Source organism: Cnephaeus nilssonii (genome assembly GCF_951640355.1).
Source record: "Cnephaeus nilssonii genome assembly, chromosome: 9".
Classification (NCBI taxonomy): Eukaryota; Metazoa; Chordata; class Mammalia; order Chiroptera; family Vespertilionidae; genus Cnephaeus; species Cnephaeus nilssonii.
Genome location: NC_137080.1, coordinates 77,712,919 through 77,734,682, shown reverse-complemented (window position 1 = coordinate 77,734,682; position 21,764 = coordinate 77,712,919). Strand labels below are relative to the sequence as shown.

The 21,764-nt window shown below is 39.7% G+C and overlaps 1 protein-coding gene across 1 annotated transcript in view; it reads right to left on the bottom strand.

Annotated features, from left to right (window-relative positions):
- PKHD1 (PKHD1 ciliary IPT domain containing fibrocystin/polyductin) overlaps window positions 1-21,764 on the bottom strand; it is a gene marked incomplete at its 3' end in the record, with an annotated part of 394,211 nt that overhangs the window by 147,998 nt on the left and 224,449 nt on the right. The window contains exon 51 of the mRNA XM_079780770.1: window positions 14,119-14,247. Within this exon, the coding sequence (XP_079636896.1) occupies window positions 14,119-14,247 (129 nt within the window). The remainder of the gene's footprint in view (window positions 1-14,118; window positions 14,248-21,764) is intronic.

Genomic DNA, 21,764 nt, shown 5'->3' with positions numbered 1-21,764 from the left:
GTGCATGAATTTTCATTCACTGGGCCTCTAGTAGTTAATAAACACTAATGTGGTATTACAATTCAAATAAATGCCAAATATTTCTTCTTTAGATGAGTATAATTTTAGTCATATATTCTCAATGTTATTTACTTATAACTTTATTGATAAATTACATATACACACCACAATATTAATGTAATAAATATTATCTACATAATAAAACATAGACAAAGAAAAAACTTTCAAAGAATAGGCTAAAAGTAAATAAAAATAAAGGTTCTAACATTCTCTATCTGCTCTTCAACGGATTATCTTTCTTACCCCATTTTGGACGCCACTGGATTAGACAGCTAACTAATACCTAGACCCACCTCCCCTCCACTCGTAAATATATGCATCCAGAGAAAGATCAATATGCCATTCATTAAAGCAAATCCAACTAAATAAAAAAATTTAAAAAAAAAACAACACAGAGACAAGGAGACTAGCCAAGGATCGTGATGACACGCTCAAGTCCAGTTCATTGCTATGTAGCTATAAGAGAATGAGGCAATAAATCATGACTTGTTGACAACTTGTACCCTTCCCGCCGCTCCCTGGGGTCATTATGAGGGTTAAGGATAACACTCATTATGAAGCAAGCTCTTGATCCCCTTTATAATACAAGAAAAACAAGCTGGGTGAAGTCACAGTAGCACAGGCAGGATATTTCAGCTGAGGAGTGAGGGGGAGTCATGGGGCTTCCGAGACAGCCTCTGCTCTCCCGTATTAGTAGAACTCGGGGACCTCGGAAGCAGACCTGCATTTCTAGGAGCTAGTTGTCCAGTGGTTCCTCAGAAGGACTTAGGAGTCAGCAATCTGGGAACAGCTGTGCACCAGAGGTATGTGTCTGTACCAGTATTTACACCTTTTTAAGTTTAAATCCTATTTATAAGATTTGTGCCATCCTGGGATTGTGCCCACTTCCCTTCCCACAGGGTTTTAGTAAACACTGCCAGTGTGGTGAGGATTGGAATCACAAAACACCTGAACCTGTGAGAGGAGGCTGCTCTCCACACTCATTCTCCTAGCTCTCTCTAAAAGAAAGTGCTTCCACACATTTTCTCCTACCCTATAGTGGGCTGAGGGGACAGGGAAGCGGCCTGGTTTGTCAGCATCAATGCTCTGATTCAGAACAAGAGCCATGTCCCCAGAGCAGCAACCCCAAGGCATCTGACCTCACTGTGCCAACAACAATATTCCTGCGGATCTATCACAGGCCCAGCAATTGCACCATCAATAGGATTGGAAGAGAGGAGCTAGAATTTCATTAGCTTTCCATATGATACATCATTCATACATTCATTCATTCATCCACTACTCACCCACTCACTCGATTCAACAAATATGCAAAGAGCATCTTCTCTGTTCTGAAGCTATACTGAACACTGGGAGCATAGAGATGAGAAGTTCTCTTTGGAACCAGTAATGGACTAGAAACCAGCAGCGTGATGCCTGCCACGTGCACTGCGGAGCACAGCCTGGCCAGCCCTGGCACAGTGCCTTTGTGCTAACCCTCTGCATGGACTTTGCAGACACCATCTCCCCACTGAGAAGTGCAGTCAGTGTGGTTAGCCCACTGTTGTTAAACCAGACAAAACCCGCAGCTCAATCTAGGTAAGAGCAATGATTTTTTATCCAGACACTAAGTTACCATCACGTGATGCTATCACGTAAAAAAAAGTGAGGCAAACAGATGGCTTCAGATGGGATTTGGGGCTGGCAAAGCATCACTGATGTTACAAATGAGGAAAAGCGAGGAGATGCTATTAGACACGGAGCAGGCCCTGGAGAGCACCACAGCCTGATAGACAGAGTTCTGGTCTCAATAATGTCTGCGCAGCAAAGGCAGTCCCACTCCACTGATGGGGTTTTGTTAACAAGTATTATTAATTCCCAAGTGTGGGGCTATACCTCTAAGAAATAGATTCCTACCTTCCTTTTAAAATACATTTTACAATGGTGTTATCTGTGCATATCACCAGGACCCCGTATATCACAGCCTTTGAAAGACTCTATTTTCATCCCCCCACATGGTTAAGTAGGGATCCTGTGATGAACTAGAGAGACTCAGGAAATCTGGATTTGAATCTGTGCTGTCTCTGAGCTCCTTCTTGGTCCTCCTTTTTGGGGACCATTTTCCTCCGCTAAAAAATGAGAGCGAGCTGTGGCAGAGACTATGATTGCCTCTCAGCATTTTCTCTCTCCTTCCTTAGTAACAAAAAATTCAATTTTTAGCTAAATACAGTACAGCGTCACCCAGCCAGAATACTACATTTCCCAGCCTCCTTTCTAGTTAGATATGGCCTTTCAGCTACATTTTGGCCAATAAGTGATAAGGAGAGGTGTCCTGTGGGACATACAGGGAGAATCCTTTTTACCGCCTCCTGCCTAGAATGTGGCCACAGTGGCCTGCGCTCCAACAGACACAGTGGACCAGAGGGAATCAGGAATGCAAACAGCTCATGGTGCACAAGGGGATAAATGGAGTCCAAGTCCCTGATACCGTGAAACTGACTTCTTTCATACAAAGGAGAATACAAACTTTTTCAGGTCTTTATTATTCACAGAAGGTCTTACCTACTTGTCATAATAAAGGAAGTCACAATATTTTTGCTGGTGGAGGATCTTGCCTTCTTTTTATAAAAAAAAAAAAGAAGAAGAAGAAGAAGAAGAAGAAAAATGCAACATCGTGAAGTGCAACAAGACAAATCACAATAAAATGAGGTATGCCTGTACTGAGCTCAACTGGCCTGGATGTCCAAGACAGATCACTTACATGGCTGGAAATTGATGTTGGCCACCAGCTAGAGCTTAAAAATGTGGCTTCTCCATGTAATTTGAGATTCCCATAGCCTGAGGGCTCTGTCCCAAAGGGAATATTGCAATAGCAAATAAGACATCCAGGCCAAAAGGTCTTCTTATGCAAGCAAGGGTGATTGTGACCTAGCCCTGGAAGTCCCAGAACATCAATTCTCCTATATTCCACAGGTCAGCGGTCACCAACCAGTGGTCTGTGGACCACCGGTGGTCCATGAGGTCCGAAAGGTTGGTGACCGCTGCTATAGGTCAAGCAAGTCACTAAGGCCAGCCCAGATTCATAGAGAAGAGAGTGAGCCCCCCACTTCTCAGGGGGAGGAACAGCCTATGTGTACAGGGAGGAAAGACATTTTTGGCAGCACCTTTAGAAGAATATCTACAACATCATTTAAATTATGATGGCAATTAGAACCAGCACTAGACAGTGTTGTTTAATGCTCTAATAATGAAGCACATGTATTATTATACAAAAAATTATTTTTGCCCTAGCCGGTTTCTCAGTGGTTAGAGCCTTGGCCTGTGGACTGAAGGGTCCTGGATTTAGTTCCAGTCAAGGGCATGTACCTTGGTTGCAGGTTCCCCGGCCCTGGTTGAGGTGCGTGCAGGAGGCAACCAATCAATGTGTCTCTCTCACATCAATGTTTCTCTCTGTCTCTCCCTCTCCCTTGCACCCTCTCTAAAAGATCAATGGAAAAATATCCTCCGGTGAGGAATAACAACAAAAATAATTTTATTTTTAATATTTTGATCAAAGTACTGGTTCTTTTTATGATCCTATTTTATTTTTTATGTATTCAAAAATATTATTCTGAGTGTGGATCTAGGCTTCACCAGACTGCTACACAGACTTAGGGCATGAGAGAAGTTAAGAACCCCGGGATTGTATAAAAGTGTGGTGACTAAAGGATTGACAGTGAGCCACCTATGCTATTTCTTCCCCTGCTGGCTGGCTTCACCTCTGATCAGTTGCTCCTGGGCAAACTTCTTATCTTTAAAGCTCTACATACAAAGAGACTCAAAGAGCTCCCTCAAGAAAGTATAATCAACTCAAGAAATGGCAGCTAATACAATAATTGGGAAATCATGAATTATTTAATTCTACATTCCAAAAAATATCTGTATGGAAAACAGACCATAAAGTATAGAGAAAATGAACTACATGATTCAATTATAGCAAGTGAAAATGGCCAGCTTATATTAAGGGTCCCAAGAGCAGCTGTTTCTTACTTAGCTCATACTTCCCCAGCCCCAACCAGGAGGGCAAAATACATATGCAATCACTAGGTTCCCTTCTTTTGTAAGAAATGCCTGTGTCTCCTCAAAGAATGTTACTTCCATGAGACAAATTTCTTGAGGGAAGAAAACTAGGTAAAATATAAGTTTATGCATTTAAGGCAATGAATGTTTTCATTAATTCTCAGCAAATTCGTAGCAGTTCACACCATAGAATATGGGGTTGGTAAGGACTTTCAAAGTGATTTCTTAGTAGGGTGGCTAACTCATCCTCGTTTGCCATATATTTTGTAGGTTTTATCACTAAAAGTCCTGTGTCCCAGGAAACCCCTCAGTCCTGGGTAAACTAGAGAAGTTGGTCACTCTATTTACTAATGATTTAACAAAGAGATTAGTCCCTAATATCAACCTAAATATCAATGGATGCTGGTTTCAGCATTTCAAAGTTGAAAGGACTCAAACAATGGACTCTGATGGATTATTGCTGCTTATTTTAAACATAACCTTCAGTTCTTACGTCCAGAACTGAATTTATTATAAGAATTACACACAATCCTCTAAATCTGTTTTAAAAATATTGATTGTGATGTTTCACATTTTTGTAATACTGTATCTCTTTAGAAAATGACAGCGATATCTTCGAGAATATAATCTCTTCTATTTTCCCAAACTGATTAAGCTGTACAAATTGACCACTTCTGTTGTAATTAACCTATAATTTGAGCCTCTGAATTTAGAACACTTAGCACTGTCCATTGATATTTATTTTTGGGATGTTGATATTAGGCATTAATCTCTTCTAGAATGGCAACCTGGTTGAGAGTGCCACTCTAGAAGTGCTGCCGTCTCATCAGGGTAATTTTTAATTTTAACAAAGATACCGGAATCCTTGAAGACATTATTCCCCACAAGGGTTTTCCTAAAGATCCAATGCAGATGTGTGGAACTGTAAGGCAAGCCAAGCGTGACATTTTGCATTTGATTTGTAGAACCCTCCAGAGAGTACACGGTTTATTCTCAGATAATTTCTAAATTACTGTCTTCCTAGTCCTTGGAACATTTACTGCTACCCACCTCCACCATCTTAGTTTTTCTCCTTTCCACCTTCTGTTGTTCTTATTCTCCTCCTGGTTTCATGATTGCTCTTACCTTGGTTTCTCTTCCAGCCACTTAAATTAGAATTTCCTCCAAGATGTAATCTCCTACCCTCTCTCCATATCTCTCTGTGATGGTTCTCATGTAGGCTCTAACCTGGTTCAATCCCCAAGGCTTACTCAGTCAACTTGCTGAGGATTACCAAATCTAAATTCAGACTCCTGGCTGGCTTCCCCTCCCAACTCCTGCTCCACACCTCCTGTTATCTTCTAGGCATTAGTACAGGAAACTTAGTGTATATCTGTCATGGAGTTTATTATCCTCCCTGTTAGACTATTCCTTCCCCTGCATCCTTTATTTCTACTGATGACATTCCTACTCCTTCATTCATACACAAACGTCCTGTCATCTTTCAGCCTCATTCTCTTTACCCCTTACAATGAATAAAATGCCAAGTCCTGCCAATTCTGATTTCCTATCAAGTTGATGATACATATTTATATTTTTTCCATGGCAACCACCAATCTACTTATTGCTACTATGAAGCTGGTAGTGTATGCTGTTAAGGTCAAAGTACATTTAGAAGTTCTGAGGAAAATAATTCATAGTTCCTTTAAAAAGTAGTTTTAAGCTGTGCATGGAAGTGTGCAAAGGTTATGCAGGAGAAAGAAATTGTTATAGCAGCGAAGAAGCTGCACCTATTGCACTGAAGAAAGCACCAAACGTGTTTTACATGTATGCCTGTTAGGCTCCTGTAGGGGCCAGTACACCAGTGCCCAGAAGGGTCATACCTCTGGGATGCTGGGGTCAGAAGTCTGTAAAGTTAGAAAAGTGGTGATTCTTTATAGGTGGGGCTAAGTACCAAAATAAACTATGGGATGGGTCTCTTACATATTTCACACTTGCCAGTATCTGCTTCCAACCCAAATTATGATCTGCGAATCCTGGGGAAATATGCCCCCTCCTAAAAAACTGCTATAATACTAATGGACTATCACAGTGAGTATGTTTCTCAGGTGAGTGATGACATAAAAGGATTTAGAAAACCACTGAATTAGAGTAAAAACTCTAATTAGTTCCAGCAAATTAGCAAGCCATAAAATGTGTCAGGACCACCATGACTTTGGGTCTCAAGAGAAGAGTCTAAGTGAGTTCTAATTAGCCCAGAAACAAACAACAAACACCATGATTGAGACAAGCAGAGATGGACAAATTGAGATTTGAGAAAGGGTATAACCTATTCTAATATATTTTTTAAATTATGTTCCTTTTGTAATTTATACAAAATAAAAATCTCTGCTATTTTAATTGAAATAATTTTTATGTGAGATATATATATATAGATAGATATAGATATAGATATAGATATAGATATAGATATAGATAATCTGTAAAAATACTTTTAAAAGATTCAAATTCCTGGTTACCCACCCTGGCAAGGCCTTGGTCAGTGGTTAGGGTCATACTGCGATTAATTTATAAGAAGTCACTTGAGTCATGGTCATTGCAACTAGAAGGACCTCCCCAGTCTCCAAGTGTGTCTCACATATGTAATTCTATTTCAGTGACATAAATCTAAAACAACAAATAAAGAAACAATATTCCTTCTTATATATTTTAGGAGGCAATCTTGGGCTGAAAACAAGAAGACAAATTTTGCTCTTGTTCATGGTACAAAACATGGCAAATAAATGGGCAATAATGTTAATGCATTTCATAGCATTTTACATTTTCTAAAACACTTGTATTACTTTAGTTCATGTTAGTTGGACTAGATAGCCACTAAGTTCCCTAGCAGCTGTATATCTATAATTTAAGTAAATATGTGTATGTAAAAACACCCCAAAATAAAACAAATTACTAGATGATCATTCAGTTCATCAAAGGACTCCGCATTGCAAAGGATTACACTTAGCTAGCTTTATATAGTAAGCTCCCATTGTATATTTGCAGTCTGTAGAAGTACCTGCTCCATGGTGCCTGAGAGCCTGGTTTTTCCTTCTTGTGGGAAGGACATGGCCTTAACACCCCTTACCATTAGGCAAAGTTCACAGAGGTCTGTTTTCCCTCTAAGGAACTGCCTAAAAGCGAGGAGATTTATACAGTTTCTAAATATCCTTTGATCTTTGGTTTCAGATTTTCCTCTTATTTGTTTATTTTTATTTGATAATAATGCTGGTTAAAGTTTCTGTGTCAAAAGTATCTCTTAATCATATTTGTCTGTTCTTCCCTATAAAAACTTAAAAAAAAACTTTCCCATTTATATCCTAAATAACATTAAAGAAAATATTGACTATTGCCCCTGAAAGAAACAAAATTGCTCTAAATATTTGTGCTCCATTCCTCCCCTTATCCCACCAGACTCTTTTCTCCCATAACAGGCTTCTTCTGGTCACAGAAGGAGAGATTTGGGTACAGGTTGCAGCCCAAACACTGTCATCTACCCCATTTCAGAGTGAGCAATACCAGACTGGGGGCTTAACGATGTTTGGAGGGTTTAAGAATCCCATTTTCAGGCAGTTAAGAGGCAATACAATAACACCAAGCATTATAGGTATTAAAGAATAAAGAAACTAAAATCCTTTGACCAGTTTGTCTCCTGGTGTTCTTCAATTTCTGACACATGTAAGTCAATAGAACCTAATGTCTGCCCAGAGAGGGAAGACAGAACAAATTTACCAAACCCTGAAACACTCAAACCTTTTGAATTGTCAAGTACATCTGCTCTTAATTACATGTGTGCACACACACTCACACACATAAACACATACGTAGTGGTAGATTAAAGACAGCTGCAAGTTCTTTGCTGTTCTTCCCATTGAGAGTGGAGCCTAATTTTCCTCCTTTGTATCTGAGCTGGCTTTAGTGCCTTGCTTGACCAAGAGAATGTGATGGTTATGATATTCTGATGCAACTAAGCTGGCCCAGAAGGCATGCAGCTTCCACCCAAGTTTCTTGGACTGCAATTCATGGAGGATCTCAATAAGAATATCCCAGCCTAGCCCTACCCCACAAACTTGTGAACAAAATAAAACATTTGTATGTTTTAAACTGGTAAGTTTCTAGGCGGTTTGTTAAGTAGAGACAGATTTCCAGAACACACCTACCGACAGTCACCATTCTGATATCACGCATCATCCAAAGGACCACGCCTCCCCCATCTCACTTAATAGAGAATCGGAATACATGGGGTGATGGTTTGTATGACTTTTCTGTCCCATTTAAATGGGACAAGACCGGAATTTTTGAAAACTACTTAAGCTACAGAGAGAACACTAATATTTATAATACTTGGTTTCTAATTGATGTTGCAGACCTAAATTTGTGCATTATGTGTATCTTACCCTAAATTAGTTATAATCTCAGGCTATTAAAAAAATTAAATCAAGCTAATAATGCTATATCTATAGAAATTCCTTCCCCAAAAAATTACTTCCCGATTGATGATCATCTTACCTTATATCACCAACCTTAATGCCTTGCGACTTCACAAGGAAATGTGTTAAATATTGCCATCTTTGAACATTACAGGACTTTGATGAACCTCTTTGCTATTTAAAGTACCCGAGTATTGAAAATCAGAACAAACAGAAGAACTATTATAAAAGAAAAACAGGACTCTCTCATTCATTTTCAAATAAGGACAGTTCAAAGTAATTTTTTTAAAAAATGGAACACGTAATGCTAACACATATACTAGTATGCTGGAGGCTATATGATATCATATCTGAACCCTTCAAATAGAATCCGATCATTTGGAATTATAACACATTTTCCTTTCATTAAGTCTGCCCTGTGTGAAAAGGGTGTCATTCTGTTGTGGCTGCAACTCTCTGAGAGAGAGCACGGGGAGGAGGGGAGGGGGCACGGTGTAGGGAGGAGGGATCTTACACAGATCCTGTTAGATCAGCTCAGGATAAAACTGAAAGTACAAGCTAACAGGATCATTTTACCCACTGACCAGGTATTCTTGTGAAGGTTGGAGGCTTTCAAACTTGAAAATTGTGTTTCGGCTTTGTAACATGACTAGGATGGATTTAGACCAATCTTCCCAATATTTAGGATGGAAAGACAATCAGACACACTTGTTTGTATGAAGCTCAGTTATCATAAACTAAACTATGGGAGCAAATTCTTCCTGGTTACCTCACCTTACCCCATATAATACCAATGAGAAGAATTTATAGCTCTTTCAAAATCCAGTGTCTGTCCGGCTGATGTGGCCCAGTGGTTGAGTGTCGACCTATGAACTAGGAGGTCACAGTTCAATTCCTGGTCAGTGCACATGCCCAGGTTGTGGGCTCGATCCCCAGTGAGGGGCATGTACAAGGCACCCAATCAATGATTCTCTCTCATCATTGATGTTTGTATCTCTCTCTCCCTTCCTCTCTGAAGTCTGTATATATATATAAAGGGGACATATATAATACTTTTATATATATATTCTTTGTTGTTTAAAGTATTATATATGTCCCCTTTTCCCCCCATTGACATCTCCCTGGCCGTTTATATTTTTTAAATCCAATGTCTATAAAGACAGAACACCTCAAAGGGAAACGGTGCCATACTTAAGATAGTGATATCTTTTATTAATACAGTAAAGTCCTATTTTTATGGAATAGGATGGGTCTGAGGTCATTCCATAAAATAGATTTCCCAGAGAATGGAAATAGGCAATTTACCCTAAGAATTTTATTGAAAAAATTATGCTATTCTATTTGAATAATGATGGGAATGTTCTACCCATTTTCTTTATTAATGAATTAAAATACACAAAACACCATAAAATTATATTAGAGGTTCAAAAGTATCACTTAAATCTTCTTTACCAGTCACTTTCATTTTATAAAATCAGCAGTTCCATTAAAATCATATTATGTAAAAATGGGTTTTTACTGTAATAATAGTTATTACCTATTTAGCTCCCAAAGATTTTGTGAAAATTAAATAATAAGCCATTGGAAAGCAAATACAAAGTGTCGCTAATAGCAGAGGCCAAGAGGGGCAGCCAGATAGAAAAAATGAAGGGAAAGAGCTCCTGCTACATTAAAAATCACAGCTTTCATCCATAATTCCATTACTGCCAACACTCTTCTCAACATTATGATGTATTAATTATAGCTCTCATGTTATAGATGAAGGTCAGAACGGTTTAAAATTTATCCAGTATCACGCAGTTGGTAAATGTCAGAATCCAAGTGTAAACCCAGGTTTATCCTCGTGGACACCCCTCCTTATCTCCTGAAGCCTCGCTACCTCCCCAGTATGCTCTGGTGTCTCATACTGTCCCTCAGACTGTTATCCCATCTTCCAAGGGCCACTTCAAATGCCTCTCTTCCACCAAGACTGTGATTCTAAACACGTCTGTTTTGATTCCAGCTATTGGTTATATTGTTATGCATCATGTGTTTGTGTTTTATTAACCCAGCTGAGGTCACTAGCTGTTTTGAGGTCGTGGCTGTATCGGATTTGCCTTTGGAGCCTCAGATCAAGAGCACCTGGTTCAGTGCCTTGAACACAGTGAGTGCTCAGCAAATGTTGGTTAAACTGAACTGGAAAGGGGTGTTACCTTGAATTACAGCTACATTTGCTATCAGATGCACAGCAAGTGCTTTTACCAATGGCGCATGACATCAGATACTGCTTTGGGAAGTTTCTCCAGTTTTCCCATGTGTGTGCACCTACCGAGATGTGGTAAGATTGAATTCCTCGAGTAGAGTAAATAACAAAGTTTTCTTCCATTTAATTCCGCAGGAAAGGAACAATGTGAGCAGCCAGCAGAGAAATATGAATTCAGTAAAAAATGTAGTCTGATGTGAATGAAGCATAGCATGCGGGGATGTGGAGTTTTTAAAAATGATATGGTAAATATTAGGTCATTGGAATCAAACTGTCTGATTTTCTGCCCCAGCTTCTTTACTGAATAGCTGGATGAAACCTGGGCAAGTTACTTAATCTCTCTGTGTCCCAGATTTCTCATCTATCAAAGGAGGGTAAAAACAGCATCCTCACATAAAGTAGTTGTGAGAATTAATTGAGGAAATATATGCGGATCACACAGCACAGTGTGTGGCACCCATCAAGCAATCAAGTTATAGTGGCAGTTATCATCATGGTAAAAATCTTAGTTGTTAGGATTCTGTTCAAAGGAGAAGACATTATTTTCCACAGACCTATAAAATTGTATAGTTGTACTATGTCGAACTCAAAGATTTATTTCTGGTATTAAATTGTGGATGACAGTGTTGACGTGTGCACTTCATTCAAGCAATACTTATTGAATGTCTATTTTGTGCCAGACTTGGGTGAACAAATGTACTTGATTCAAAGAAGACTAGGAATGAAAGAAACCAGGACAGCCAGGAAAAGGTTAAGAATACACTCCACAAATAGAAAGAGGGGGTAAATTAAACCCAAAGTTCCAGCAGAGGTCAGAATGTCACGGTTTGCCAAAAATAAGTAGAGAAAAATTAGCCAGAACGGCTCCTATGTAAGGCTCAAAACTGAATGGAACAATGAATTAAAATGCTGGCCACTATAAGATGATTTGCTGGAGTTCAAAGAGGGGTTATTAGAAGAGAGGCAACAGAAAAAGAGTAAGGACTTCATTTATTATATATTACATATCAGTTTTCATTTACTTATCTTTACATTTGAAAAGTATAAATAATAAACAATAACTACATGTTTTAAAAGTCTCAACTCCTCTGGTTCTCACAATAATACTAAAGGACGAAAAATACTCTATACATCCAATGACTATGCCCCCACCCACCTTTTTCCAAAGCACTGATTTGTGCTATTTAAAAGCAATCTTATGGAGAATTCAGGTCCATCTCATCAGCCGACCATGAACAAAAGAATGAGGATGATGGAGAATGCCAGAGGTTCTAGGCGGCCAGGACACACATGGATACAGTCAACTGCAATGCCAAGCAAGATAGCTAAGATTGCTCCTCACTCAGCATAAAGGTCCCAAAGGATATTAAAAGCTTGGCAACCTTCAAAAGCTTCTCTTGCTTCCTGCACAGGGTGGGAGAAACAGCTTGCTCAGTGGGAAAAACCATAGCCCAGGGCCAATCCGCTGGCCAGATTCATCAAAGAGATGGCTGAGACAGAACAGATTTTTCCTTTTCGTATAGGAATGACTCATGAGCTTGTTTACTCAAAAAGTTACATCCTCCATGGAGAGAAGTGGAAGATAGGGGAGTTGGATAATAATAATGATAGTTCAAGTTCCTATTGATCAGCCCACTCCCTCCAGCCCCTCAACTCTCTATGCAATTACAGGCACACCACCACTGCCCAGAAGATAGTCAGTATATTTTGTTCTTGTTTTTCTCTCTCTTTTTAATTTTATTTTACTCTATTTTTCTGCCTTCATTTTTTGTCATCAATAAAACAAACAACACAACTACTCTCTTTTATTTACTTTTAGACTTCATATTTTATTTTTTTAATCTTTATTGTTGAAAGTGTTACATAAGTCTCCCCTTTTCCCCCATTAACCTCTTCCAGCTCACTCCTTTACCCCTCCCCAGACCCTCACCACCCATACTCTTAGACTTTTTAGAGCAGTGGGTCTCAACCTTTCATATGCTATGACCCTTTAATACAGTTCCTCATGTTGTGGTGACCCCCAACCATAAAATTATTTTCATTGCTACTTCATAACTGTAATTTTGCTACTGTTAGGAATCGTAATGTAAATATCTGTGTTTCCCGATGGTCTTAGGCGACCCTACTAGCAGTTCTCAACCTGTGAGTCGCGACCCACAGGTTGAGAACCCTTGCTGTAGAGCCTAAGACCATCAGGAAACACAGATATTTACATTACGATTCCTAACAGTAGCAAAATTACAGTTATGAAGTAGCAATGAAAATAATTTTATGGTTGGGGGTCACCACAACATGAGGAACTGTATTAAAGGGTCACGGCATTAGAAAGGTTGAGAACCACTGTTTTAGAGGAAGAATGCACTTGACTGGCTAAGAATACGGACTCGGAGTAAGACAGTTTGAGTTAAAATTCTGACTGCTGAACCTCAAACTGTGTGATCCTGAGCAATTTCTTAACTGCCCAGGCCTCTGTTTGTCAGTAAGAATGGGGTTAATAATGTTACTGATATCACAGAGTTATTGTGGGGATTAAATTAATTAATATAGGGAGAATAATTCCCACCATGTCATTAGTTGTAGACAAATGCTTAATATTATCATTATTACTTCACAGATGACCAGATGTTCACCTTCCAGTACTGATCTTCTTTTATGACGTATTTACTTAAGTTCAAACCATAAATGTAATTAGGTCTTCTAGGGGAAATATATTTGTCCTATTACAAATATTTTCTTCTCAGGATGGAGAGACTTTCTGGGATTTTCAAAAACTGAATATATAAAAAAATGAATGTGTTTCAGTATACCTGAGGAATCATCTTTCTCCTGTCTGTTAGTACACAGGGAGGAAGTTCTAGATAGTCATATGGATAGATAGATGATAGATAGGTATTTAGTTTTTCTATTTTATTAATCTGTTCTTTTTCTAGCATCTTTGGAAAATCATGGCAACAGAAGAGCTTATTTGTCATTTTTTTTCTCAGTCCTGTCTGTAAAAGCTTCACACAGGCAAAAGATTAGGAGCCATTTTAAAAATTGTTTCTTTCCATGTACTCTGCCTTTCAAGCATAAGCTGTAAATCTGTTCTCCAACACATAAAAAAAATGATCTAGTTAGTCCATAATTTTAAGTCCTCTTGGCATTGTGCTTACTTATTCTACCTTTAATGAAGGTTGGCTGAGCTATTTTTTCCAGATTTCACTTATAAATGCCTACTTATTTCCACATTCTCTACTGTGTCATACAATAAACTTAAATGGAAGATAATCCCCAACTAGAGTGGCCTGGTTCAGTCTGCCAGTGATTAATTCATGGATTGTTTTTACTCACTTGGTAAAATCAGGACGTCATCCCCAGGGCCTGGGATGGTATGGTTGTGTCCTCCCCAGCCCTCTTCAACGCCTGTCCATGCTTCAGGGAGGGACCATTTTAAAGCTGATTCAGGCACAGAGGTAGAAGCTAGAAAACAAGAGGGAAGTAGTAAAGAGTAACTGAAAATCTGACTCACTATGATAACTTGCAAATTCTATTATTATTTTAGAATGCTAGTGATTTTTTCACCTCCAGAAGTAGCTGCTTTTTAAAATTTTATAACCTTCCAACAAAACTTTTATAAGGTACAAAGCAAGTAATTATTCATTCCTTTGATTATCTCCACTTCTAGGGAAAATATAATTTACTTTTGTTATTAAACGGTTGTATTTTGCCTTATTATAATTATTATATGAGCCTATCATAAAACAATTGAAAAGGGTAAAAATAGAAAGAAAATTCAAAAAAAAATAATAATTGCTTATAACCTCACTACCTAGAGATAACACCATTAACCTTTTATATAAAAATGCTGAGCAATTTCCTTCCAGAATTGCTCAGCATTTTTATATAATTGAGATATCATATATGCAATTTTACAACTAATTCTTTATTTAGCTTAGTAAATTTTCATATGCATTTTCTCATATCATTATGACTCCTTGTAAATATAATTTTAATGGCTACCTAATCTATCCTATACATATAATAAAGAGGTAATATGCAAAGTGACCATCACTCCAACACACAAGATGGCCACCCCCAGGTGGTCAAAGATGGCCGCCCCCATGTGGACACAAGATGGCCACTACAAGATTCCCTGCAAGGGAGGGCAGTTGGGGGCAATCAGGCCTGCAGGGGAGGGCAGTTGGGGGGGACCAGGCCTCCAGGACCAGGCCTCCAGGGTAGGGCAGTTGGGGGGGACCAGGCCCCCAGGACCAGGCCTCCAGGGTAGGGCAGTTGGGGGGACCAGGCCTGCAGGGTAGGGCAGTTGGGAGGGACACGGCCTGCAGGGGAGGGCAGTTGGGGGGGGGGATCAGGCCTGCAGGGGAGGGCAGTTGGGAGAGACCCAGCCTGTAGGGGAGAGCAGTTGGGGGGGCGGGGAAACCAGGTCTCCAGGGGAGGGCAGTTGGGGGGGGAACCAGGCCTTCAGGGGAGGGCAGTTGGGGGGGACCAGGCCAGCAGAAGAGGGCAGTTAGGGGTGACCAGGCCAGCAGGGAAGGACAGTTGGGGGCAGGGAGGGCAGTTAGGGGTGAATAGGCCAGCAGGGTAGGGCAGTTAGGGGCAATCGGGAGGGCAGTTAGGGGCAACCAGGCTGGCAAGGGAGGGAAGTTAGGGGCAACCAGGCTAGCAAGGGAGAGCAGTTAGGGATGACCGGGCCAGCAGGGGAGGGCAGTTGAGGGTGACCAGGCCTGCAGGGGAGGACAGTTAGGGGCGACCAGGCCTGCAGGGGAGAGCAGTTAGGGGTGACCAGGCTAGCAGGGGAGGGCAGTTAGGGGCAACCAGGCTGGCAAGGGAGGGCATTTAGGGGCAATCAGGCCAGCAGGGGAGCAGTTAGGCATCAATCAGGCTGGCAGGGGAGTGGTTAGGGGGTGATCAGGCTGGCAGGCAGAAGCAGTTAGGGGAAATCAGGCAGGCAGGCAGGCGAGCGGTTGGGAGCCAGCAGTCCTGGATTGTGAGAGGGATGTCCGACTGCCCACCGGGATCAGGCCTAAACGGGCAGTCGTACATCCCTCGAGTGGTCCCAGATTGGAGAGGGTGCAGGCTGGGCTGAGGGACACACAGCCAACCCCCCCCCCCATGCACGAATTTCATGCACCAGGCCTCTAGTATATATATAAAAGGCTAATATGCAAAGTGTCCCCTCAGGAGTTCAACCGGGAGACCACAAGTTCGATCACTCGCTATAACATGTGCTGACCACCAGGGTCCAGCGCAGAATGAAGGAAGGCCCCGGCCAGCAGCCGGGGAAGGGAGGCCCCAGCTGGTGGCTGGCAGCCAGTAAAGGGAGGCCCCAGCCGGTAGCCGGAAGGTGCCAATTGGCCCTGACCACCAGCCAGGCCTAGGGACCCTACCTGTGTGCACTGGGTCTCTAGTATTCTATATGAAAAGTCCATAATTTACTTATTGCTAATATTTGGTATTTAAGCTGATTTCTTCTTAAAATAGAATCACTGAATCAAAAGGTATGATCTTCTCATAGCTCTTAATGAATATTAAAAGCAGTATAATAATTTGGACACCACTCATTGCAGTAATTTACATACAGTTCATATGTTCCAAATGGTTTTTATTGATTTTACCACTGATGATCAAACAGCATTTTCTTTTCAACCCTCCTACTGGCCTCTTCATCAGGAAATTGAAACATAAATCGACTGATTTCCAATGAGGAATGCCCAGCATCACATCACGCACACCATGCTGAATTGTACCCACATGCTCTTTACTGGAATGTGATCCCTGCTACAGTCACGGGGCAGAGAAATTGTCTCAGAAGAGAATGAAAAGATTCACAGATGACTAAACATTCTTGTTCTAGCACAGATCTTCTTTTATTCAGTAATATTTTAAGTAGTTCAAATTAAACCACAAATGCAATTAAGTCTTATAAGGGGAATACATTTGTTCTATGAAAAATGTTTTCTTCTCACGCTAGAAAAATTTCCTGGGAGTTTCAAGAACTCATATGATGGGGGATCTCACATGATTGGTGGGAGGGGCAGATCTCATTCATTACTTGCTAAATTCATAACCATAAATAATCAACATCTTTTCTATCCGAATTGCCCTAAAAATGTAGGGATACAAAAAGAAATACTATGCCACACTTTGCCCTAAGGAGCTAATAGCATATGTAAGTTGTGTAAGTAAATATTGGGAGGATAGAGCTCTGAAGGGATTACTCTCTAATGGTACCCGACCAAGGGAGGAAATGAGACCTTGCCAGGGCAGGCTTCCTGGAGAGGAAGCTCTGGGCTGCATTTGAAAAGCTCGGGAGCTATAAAGGTAAAGGGAGTGGGGGTTGTGGTGAGGGTATGTGGTGAGAATCTGCACTCTAGACAGAGGAATGAGCATGAGCAATGGCAAGAAATAAAAGATCAAGTGGAAGAACTATGGGCAGTTCGTAAGGAGGCAAATGATGAGGCTGCAAAAATAATCAGAGATCAATATGTGAAGAGTAACAAAGATGGAGAAGCCTCTGGGTTTCCATCATGGGTGCTGACGGGCAGAGACAGAGATACCCATTAGGACATGTATTAATGAATTCTGTTTTGGCCATATGGAGTTTGGAGTGCCTGTGAGGCCTCCAGGTGAAAATATTCAGCAAGCAGGAAATGGTTATGAATCTGAAGGATGGAAAAGGGTTCTGAGTCAGAGAGATGGATTTTGGTGTCATCAGCCCAAGAGGTCATATTTGAAACTGAGGATATTTGTGATAGTTCCAGAGTACTGTGGTGTGAAAAGAGAAAAGCCTGTGGCCAGAACCATAGGGAACATCCAATTGTTTTGTCTACCTGAACCCAACTCCCCAGGAAGACATGGTCTAATTAGGGCCCCAGGATAATTCAAAGGATGGATGGATATAGAGATAGGTAGGTAGGTAGATAGATAGATGATAGATAGATGATAGATAGATAGATAGATAGATAGATGATAGATAGATAGATAGATAGATAGATAGATAGATAGATAGATAGATAATAAATGTCAAGTAGAAAGCCTAGGCAATTTAATTAGCACAAAACATATCTCATATCATGAGAATCAGGCAATGTCTAGAAACACGCCTCACTCAGAAAGAGGCTCTCTCCATATTTTATAAAAACTAATACTGTAATACCTTCCTAAGTTTCCTCCCAATATTTACTCCTTTCTAATACTACACCCTAAATATTCAGGTGGGGATAGAATGGGAACATTTGTTGAAATAGCCACTAACTAGAACCACAAGCACCAGAAAAAACATGATGTCCTGAAGCCTTATTTCCAGTGATATTTTAAACAGGCAATGACTAGGTTCTTCAAAATGCTATGCCAAACCTCAAAAACCCATAATTACTGCAATTTTATATTGCAGATGTGGGAAACAAACATTCTTCCCTTTAGTCATCTTCACTCTCATTTATACAAAGGCTAAAAATGTCTTTAATTGAACAAAATAAATCTTAAGGTAGCTGTCCTAAGGAATGTTATTATGAAGGAAAATGATTATTCTATACAATCTATACAGTGAATGGATAAGGAAACAACTTATCCTCCTGTGTGGTTATGAGATTTCCATACAGTTACTAACTACCTTCTACAAGGATGTTATTAATATAGAAAGGTGAGGAGAGAAAAAGAGCCTCTGACAGTGAAAGAAGAAGTAGTTAGAGGTATTCAGGGAGAACCAGGAGAGAAGAATTTCTTGGAAGCCTAAGAAATATATGTCCAAAGGGAAAAAATGACCTTGTTAATAGCAAATTTCTGATGAGAGAAGGAACAAGAAGTGGCTAATGAACTAGGCGACCAGTGCATGAGTGATCAGGAAGAGAGCAGTCCCAGTGGAGGAGTTCTCAAGGGGGAAACCACTGTGGATTACAGTGGATTGAGGGATGCAGTGGAGAGAAGCAAGAAAGACACTGGGTCAGAATATCCATAGAGGTTACTGAGGAACCTTTAAACTTTGAGACTCTCAGCCTTTGATCTGTCTTCCCAACCTTTAGATAAGTTAGACTTATCTTGAAACTGGAGTCCATAAATTTTGGTCAGGATCACCATTTGGAATGAAGTCTCATCCTGCTTTCCTCTACTGATCTGTCACTCAACGACAACTAAAATTGTTGAGGTGGTTCGAACTTCATATCTCAGCTACATATTGCCCTTTCCACATTAATCCTTCATCTGCTCCAGTTTTTTATGGCTCTGCATGAAGAGGAAGGTATTTAGAGAAGTTTGAAGACAAGAAATCAACTAGAGAAGGATTAGGTAAGTATTCATAAATTTTGTTTTGTTTTATTTTAATTGGGAAGCAATAAACAAAGGAGCCAGTAAAGAAGGGCATGTTAACTACACAAGACAAAGTTATTTCCTGGTGGCACAAAGTTCAGAAGGTGCTGGAAGGGATGGGCTGACTTTTAACAGGAGACGGGTGACAGATTCTCAGAGATCAGAGATAAGGAAATAAACTTAGATCTCTGGGACAAAGGTTGGCAAATTTAGGGAGAGAATATCTGATCATCTCAATGTTCTCATATGACTATGGACAGCATTTGAAATTAGCCCCCACTGAAGAAACAACACAGTTGAGGAAAAGTCTCTTCAGAAATATTTTTATCTTCCATCAAAGTGGTTTCTTCACTTACCCATCCCCTTGCCTCCCATCTTTTATAAATCATCATGGACATTAAGAGGAAACTGATAAAGCCACAGTGTTGGGGGAGCATGAAAGACTTTCATTGGGGTATTCAGAAAAGTAGGTATCATCTTGACCCAAATTCACATAAATCTGTACCCCAAACCACTAAGTGCTCAAACAACAATTTACATCACATCACCTGCTCTGCTCTCCCCATAACTGGCCCATATGTCCCCTAACTTCTGCTGTCTCTAGTTTCCTGTCCATGATTCCCACAGTGACCAGCACAATCTTGTACACAGAATAAGCCTTCAGTTAAATGAGTGAGCTAAGATGCTCTCTGCAGCAGGAAACCTTAACCCAAAATGTTTCTTCTACATTACATACTCTATTGAATCTCTGAATAGGTTAACATATAGATAGAAGTCCATGAATTATTCCATTCTTTGTTTTGTTAAAGAATTTTCGATAATGTTAATTGGTAAAATGTTAATATTGGGGAAAATTAGGTTAAACCTATATGGAAATTCTTTGTACTACTCTTGCAAATTTTCTGTAAATCTGAAATTAAACAAAAGCTTAAAAATAATTTGCTGGGGGAAAAAAGAATTTTTGATACTGCAATAATTTTACGGTTTTTCATAGAGCTATCCATTACACAAAATACACCCATATTTATTTAAATTTTTTCATTTGCATATACCCTACACTATGGAAATCAGCCTATGTCTGAGAACCACATTAATATTTGAATTTATTTCTAAAGAATGGTAATGTACTAACTCTGTAACTCCCTGCATTTTGGGGTAGTTTTCTGTCCCAAACTTATAGGCTAGGAAAACTTGCTATATGCAATTGCTTCTGATCTAATTCATAAGTATGCATATGCCATAAAGGGAGTTTAAGCACTTTAGCAAGTATATGGTAAAGCAGAAAGAACATTAGAATGATCTGGGAAACTGAGTTCTCATCCAGGTTAACCACTCACTACTGATATGACCAAGTAAACCTTAATCTCTAGGCTCCCATGCTCTCATTCATAAAATGAGGCAATTGGATAGGACAGCTTATAATGTTTCTTCCCTTATTAAAAGTCTACAATTCCATAAAGCATTGGATTTCTATTTATTCATCATGTTGTAATTGACAAACCAAATGAAGCATCTCCCAGTTAAACTGACCCTGCTGAAAAGTCCTTGGATGCTGGCCACCCAAGTGTCCTTCCAAAGAATCCTTCATACAGAACTCTTCATACTAAGTGCTGTGGCCACCCTGGCTACAGCTTGTTGAACCAGGAATGGCCACCATAAATGGCCCAGTATCCTCTGAAGGGTCCTAACGTAAGAGCTTCCCCAATAGCTAGATTCTTTACAAAATGGGGACTGACCTAACTGATCTCATCTCTTCTTGGGGATTTTGAACACAGAACTTTCAAAGAAGAGAGAATTGTAAGATACATTCCCTTAATAACAGTTATTTTAAAGGAAATTTAGTCATTTGATTGACATCCCAAGTGACCATAAGACCCCATAAATTCAAAGACCATTGCCCATTGCTGTATCCTCTTGTACCTCACATGAGAGGCACTCAATTATTAAGGCTTTTATGAGCCACCTAAAACAAAACAGAAATGAACTCATAGATACAGAGAACAAACCAATGGTCGCCAAATAGAAGAGGTGTTAGGAAGATGATAGAAGAAGGTGAAAGGGACTAAGAAGTACAAATCGCCAGTCATGAAAATAATCTGGGGATGTAAAGTACAAAATAGAGAATATAGTCCATTATCATGTAATAACTATGTATGGTGCCAGATGGATACTAGATTCATCGAAGGGATCACTTCATAAGGTATATAAATGTCTCATCACTATGCTGTACACCTGAAACTAATATAATATTGTACATCAACTATAATTGAAAAATAATTTTTTTAAAATTTAGAAAAAGAAGTTGCTTCATTATGAGAATGAATAAAATCTCAGTTATTTCAAAAGAAAGAGAGTGATAGAGAGAGAGATTGAGAAAGGAAGGAAAAAAGAAAGAGAAAGGAAGGAAGGAAGATCTGGGCTACGAAGAGCAAAATGCTGTGACAGAGCAGAAACAGTTATGAAAACAAAGAATCACACTTTTTCTAGTCCAATAAGCATGGATTAGCAACCATCAGTACTTTCACTTTATAGTTTTACTTCAATTATTTATTAATTTCAATGGAGGAATTACCATTTTCTGATTAGCATGGGTTCTGCTCTTTCATACGACAAAAATGCCACTGGGAATCAAAGGAAAACTTAGCCTTTGAAAAGATTTATCCCTGCTACAA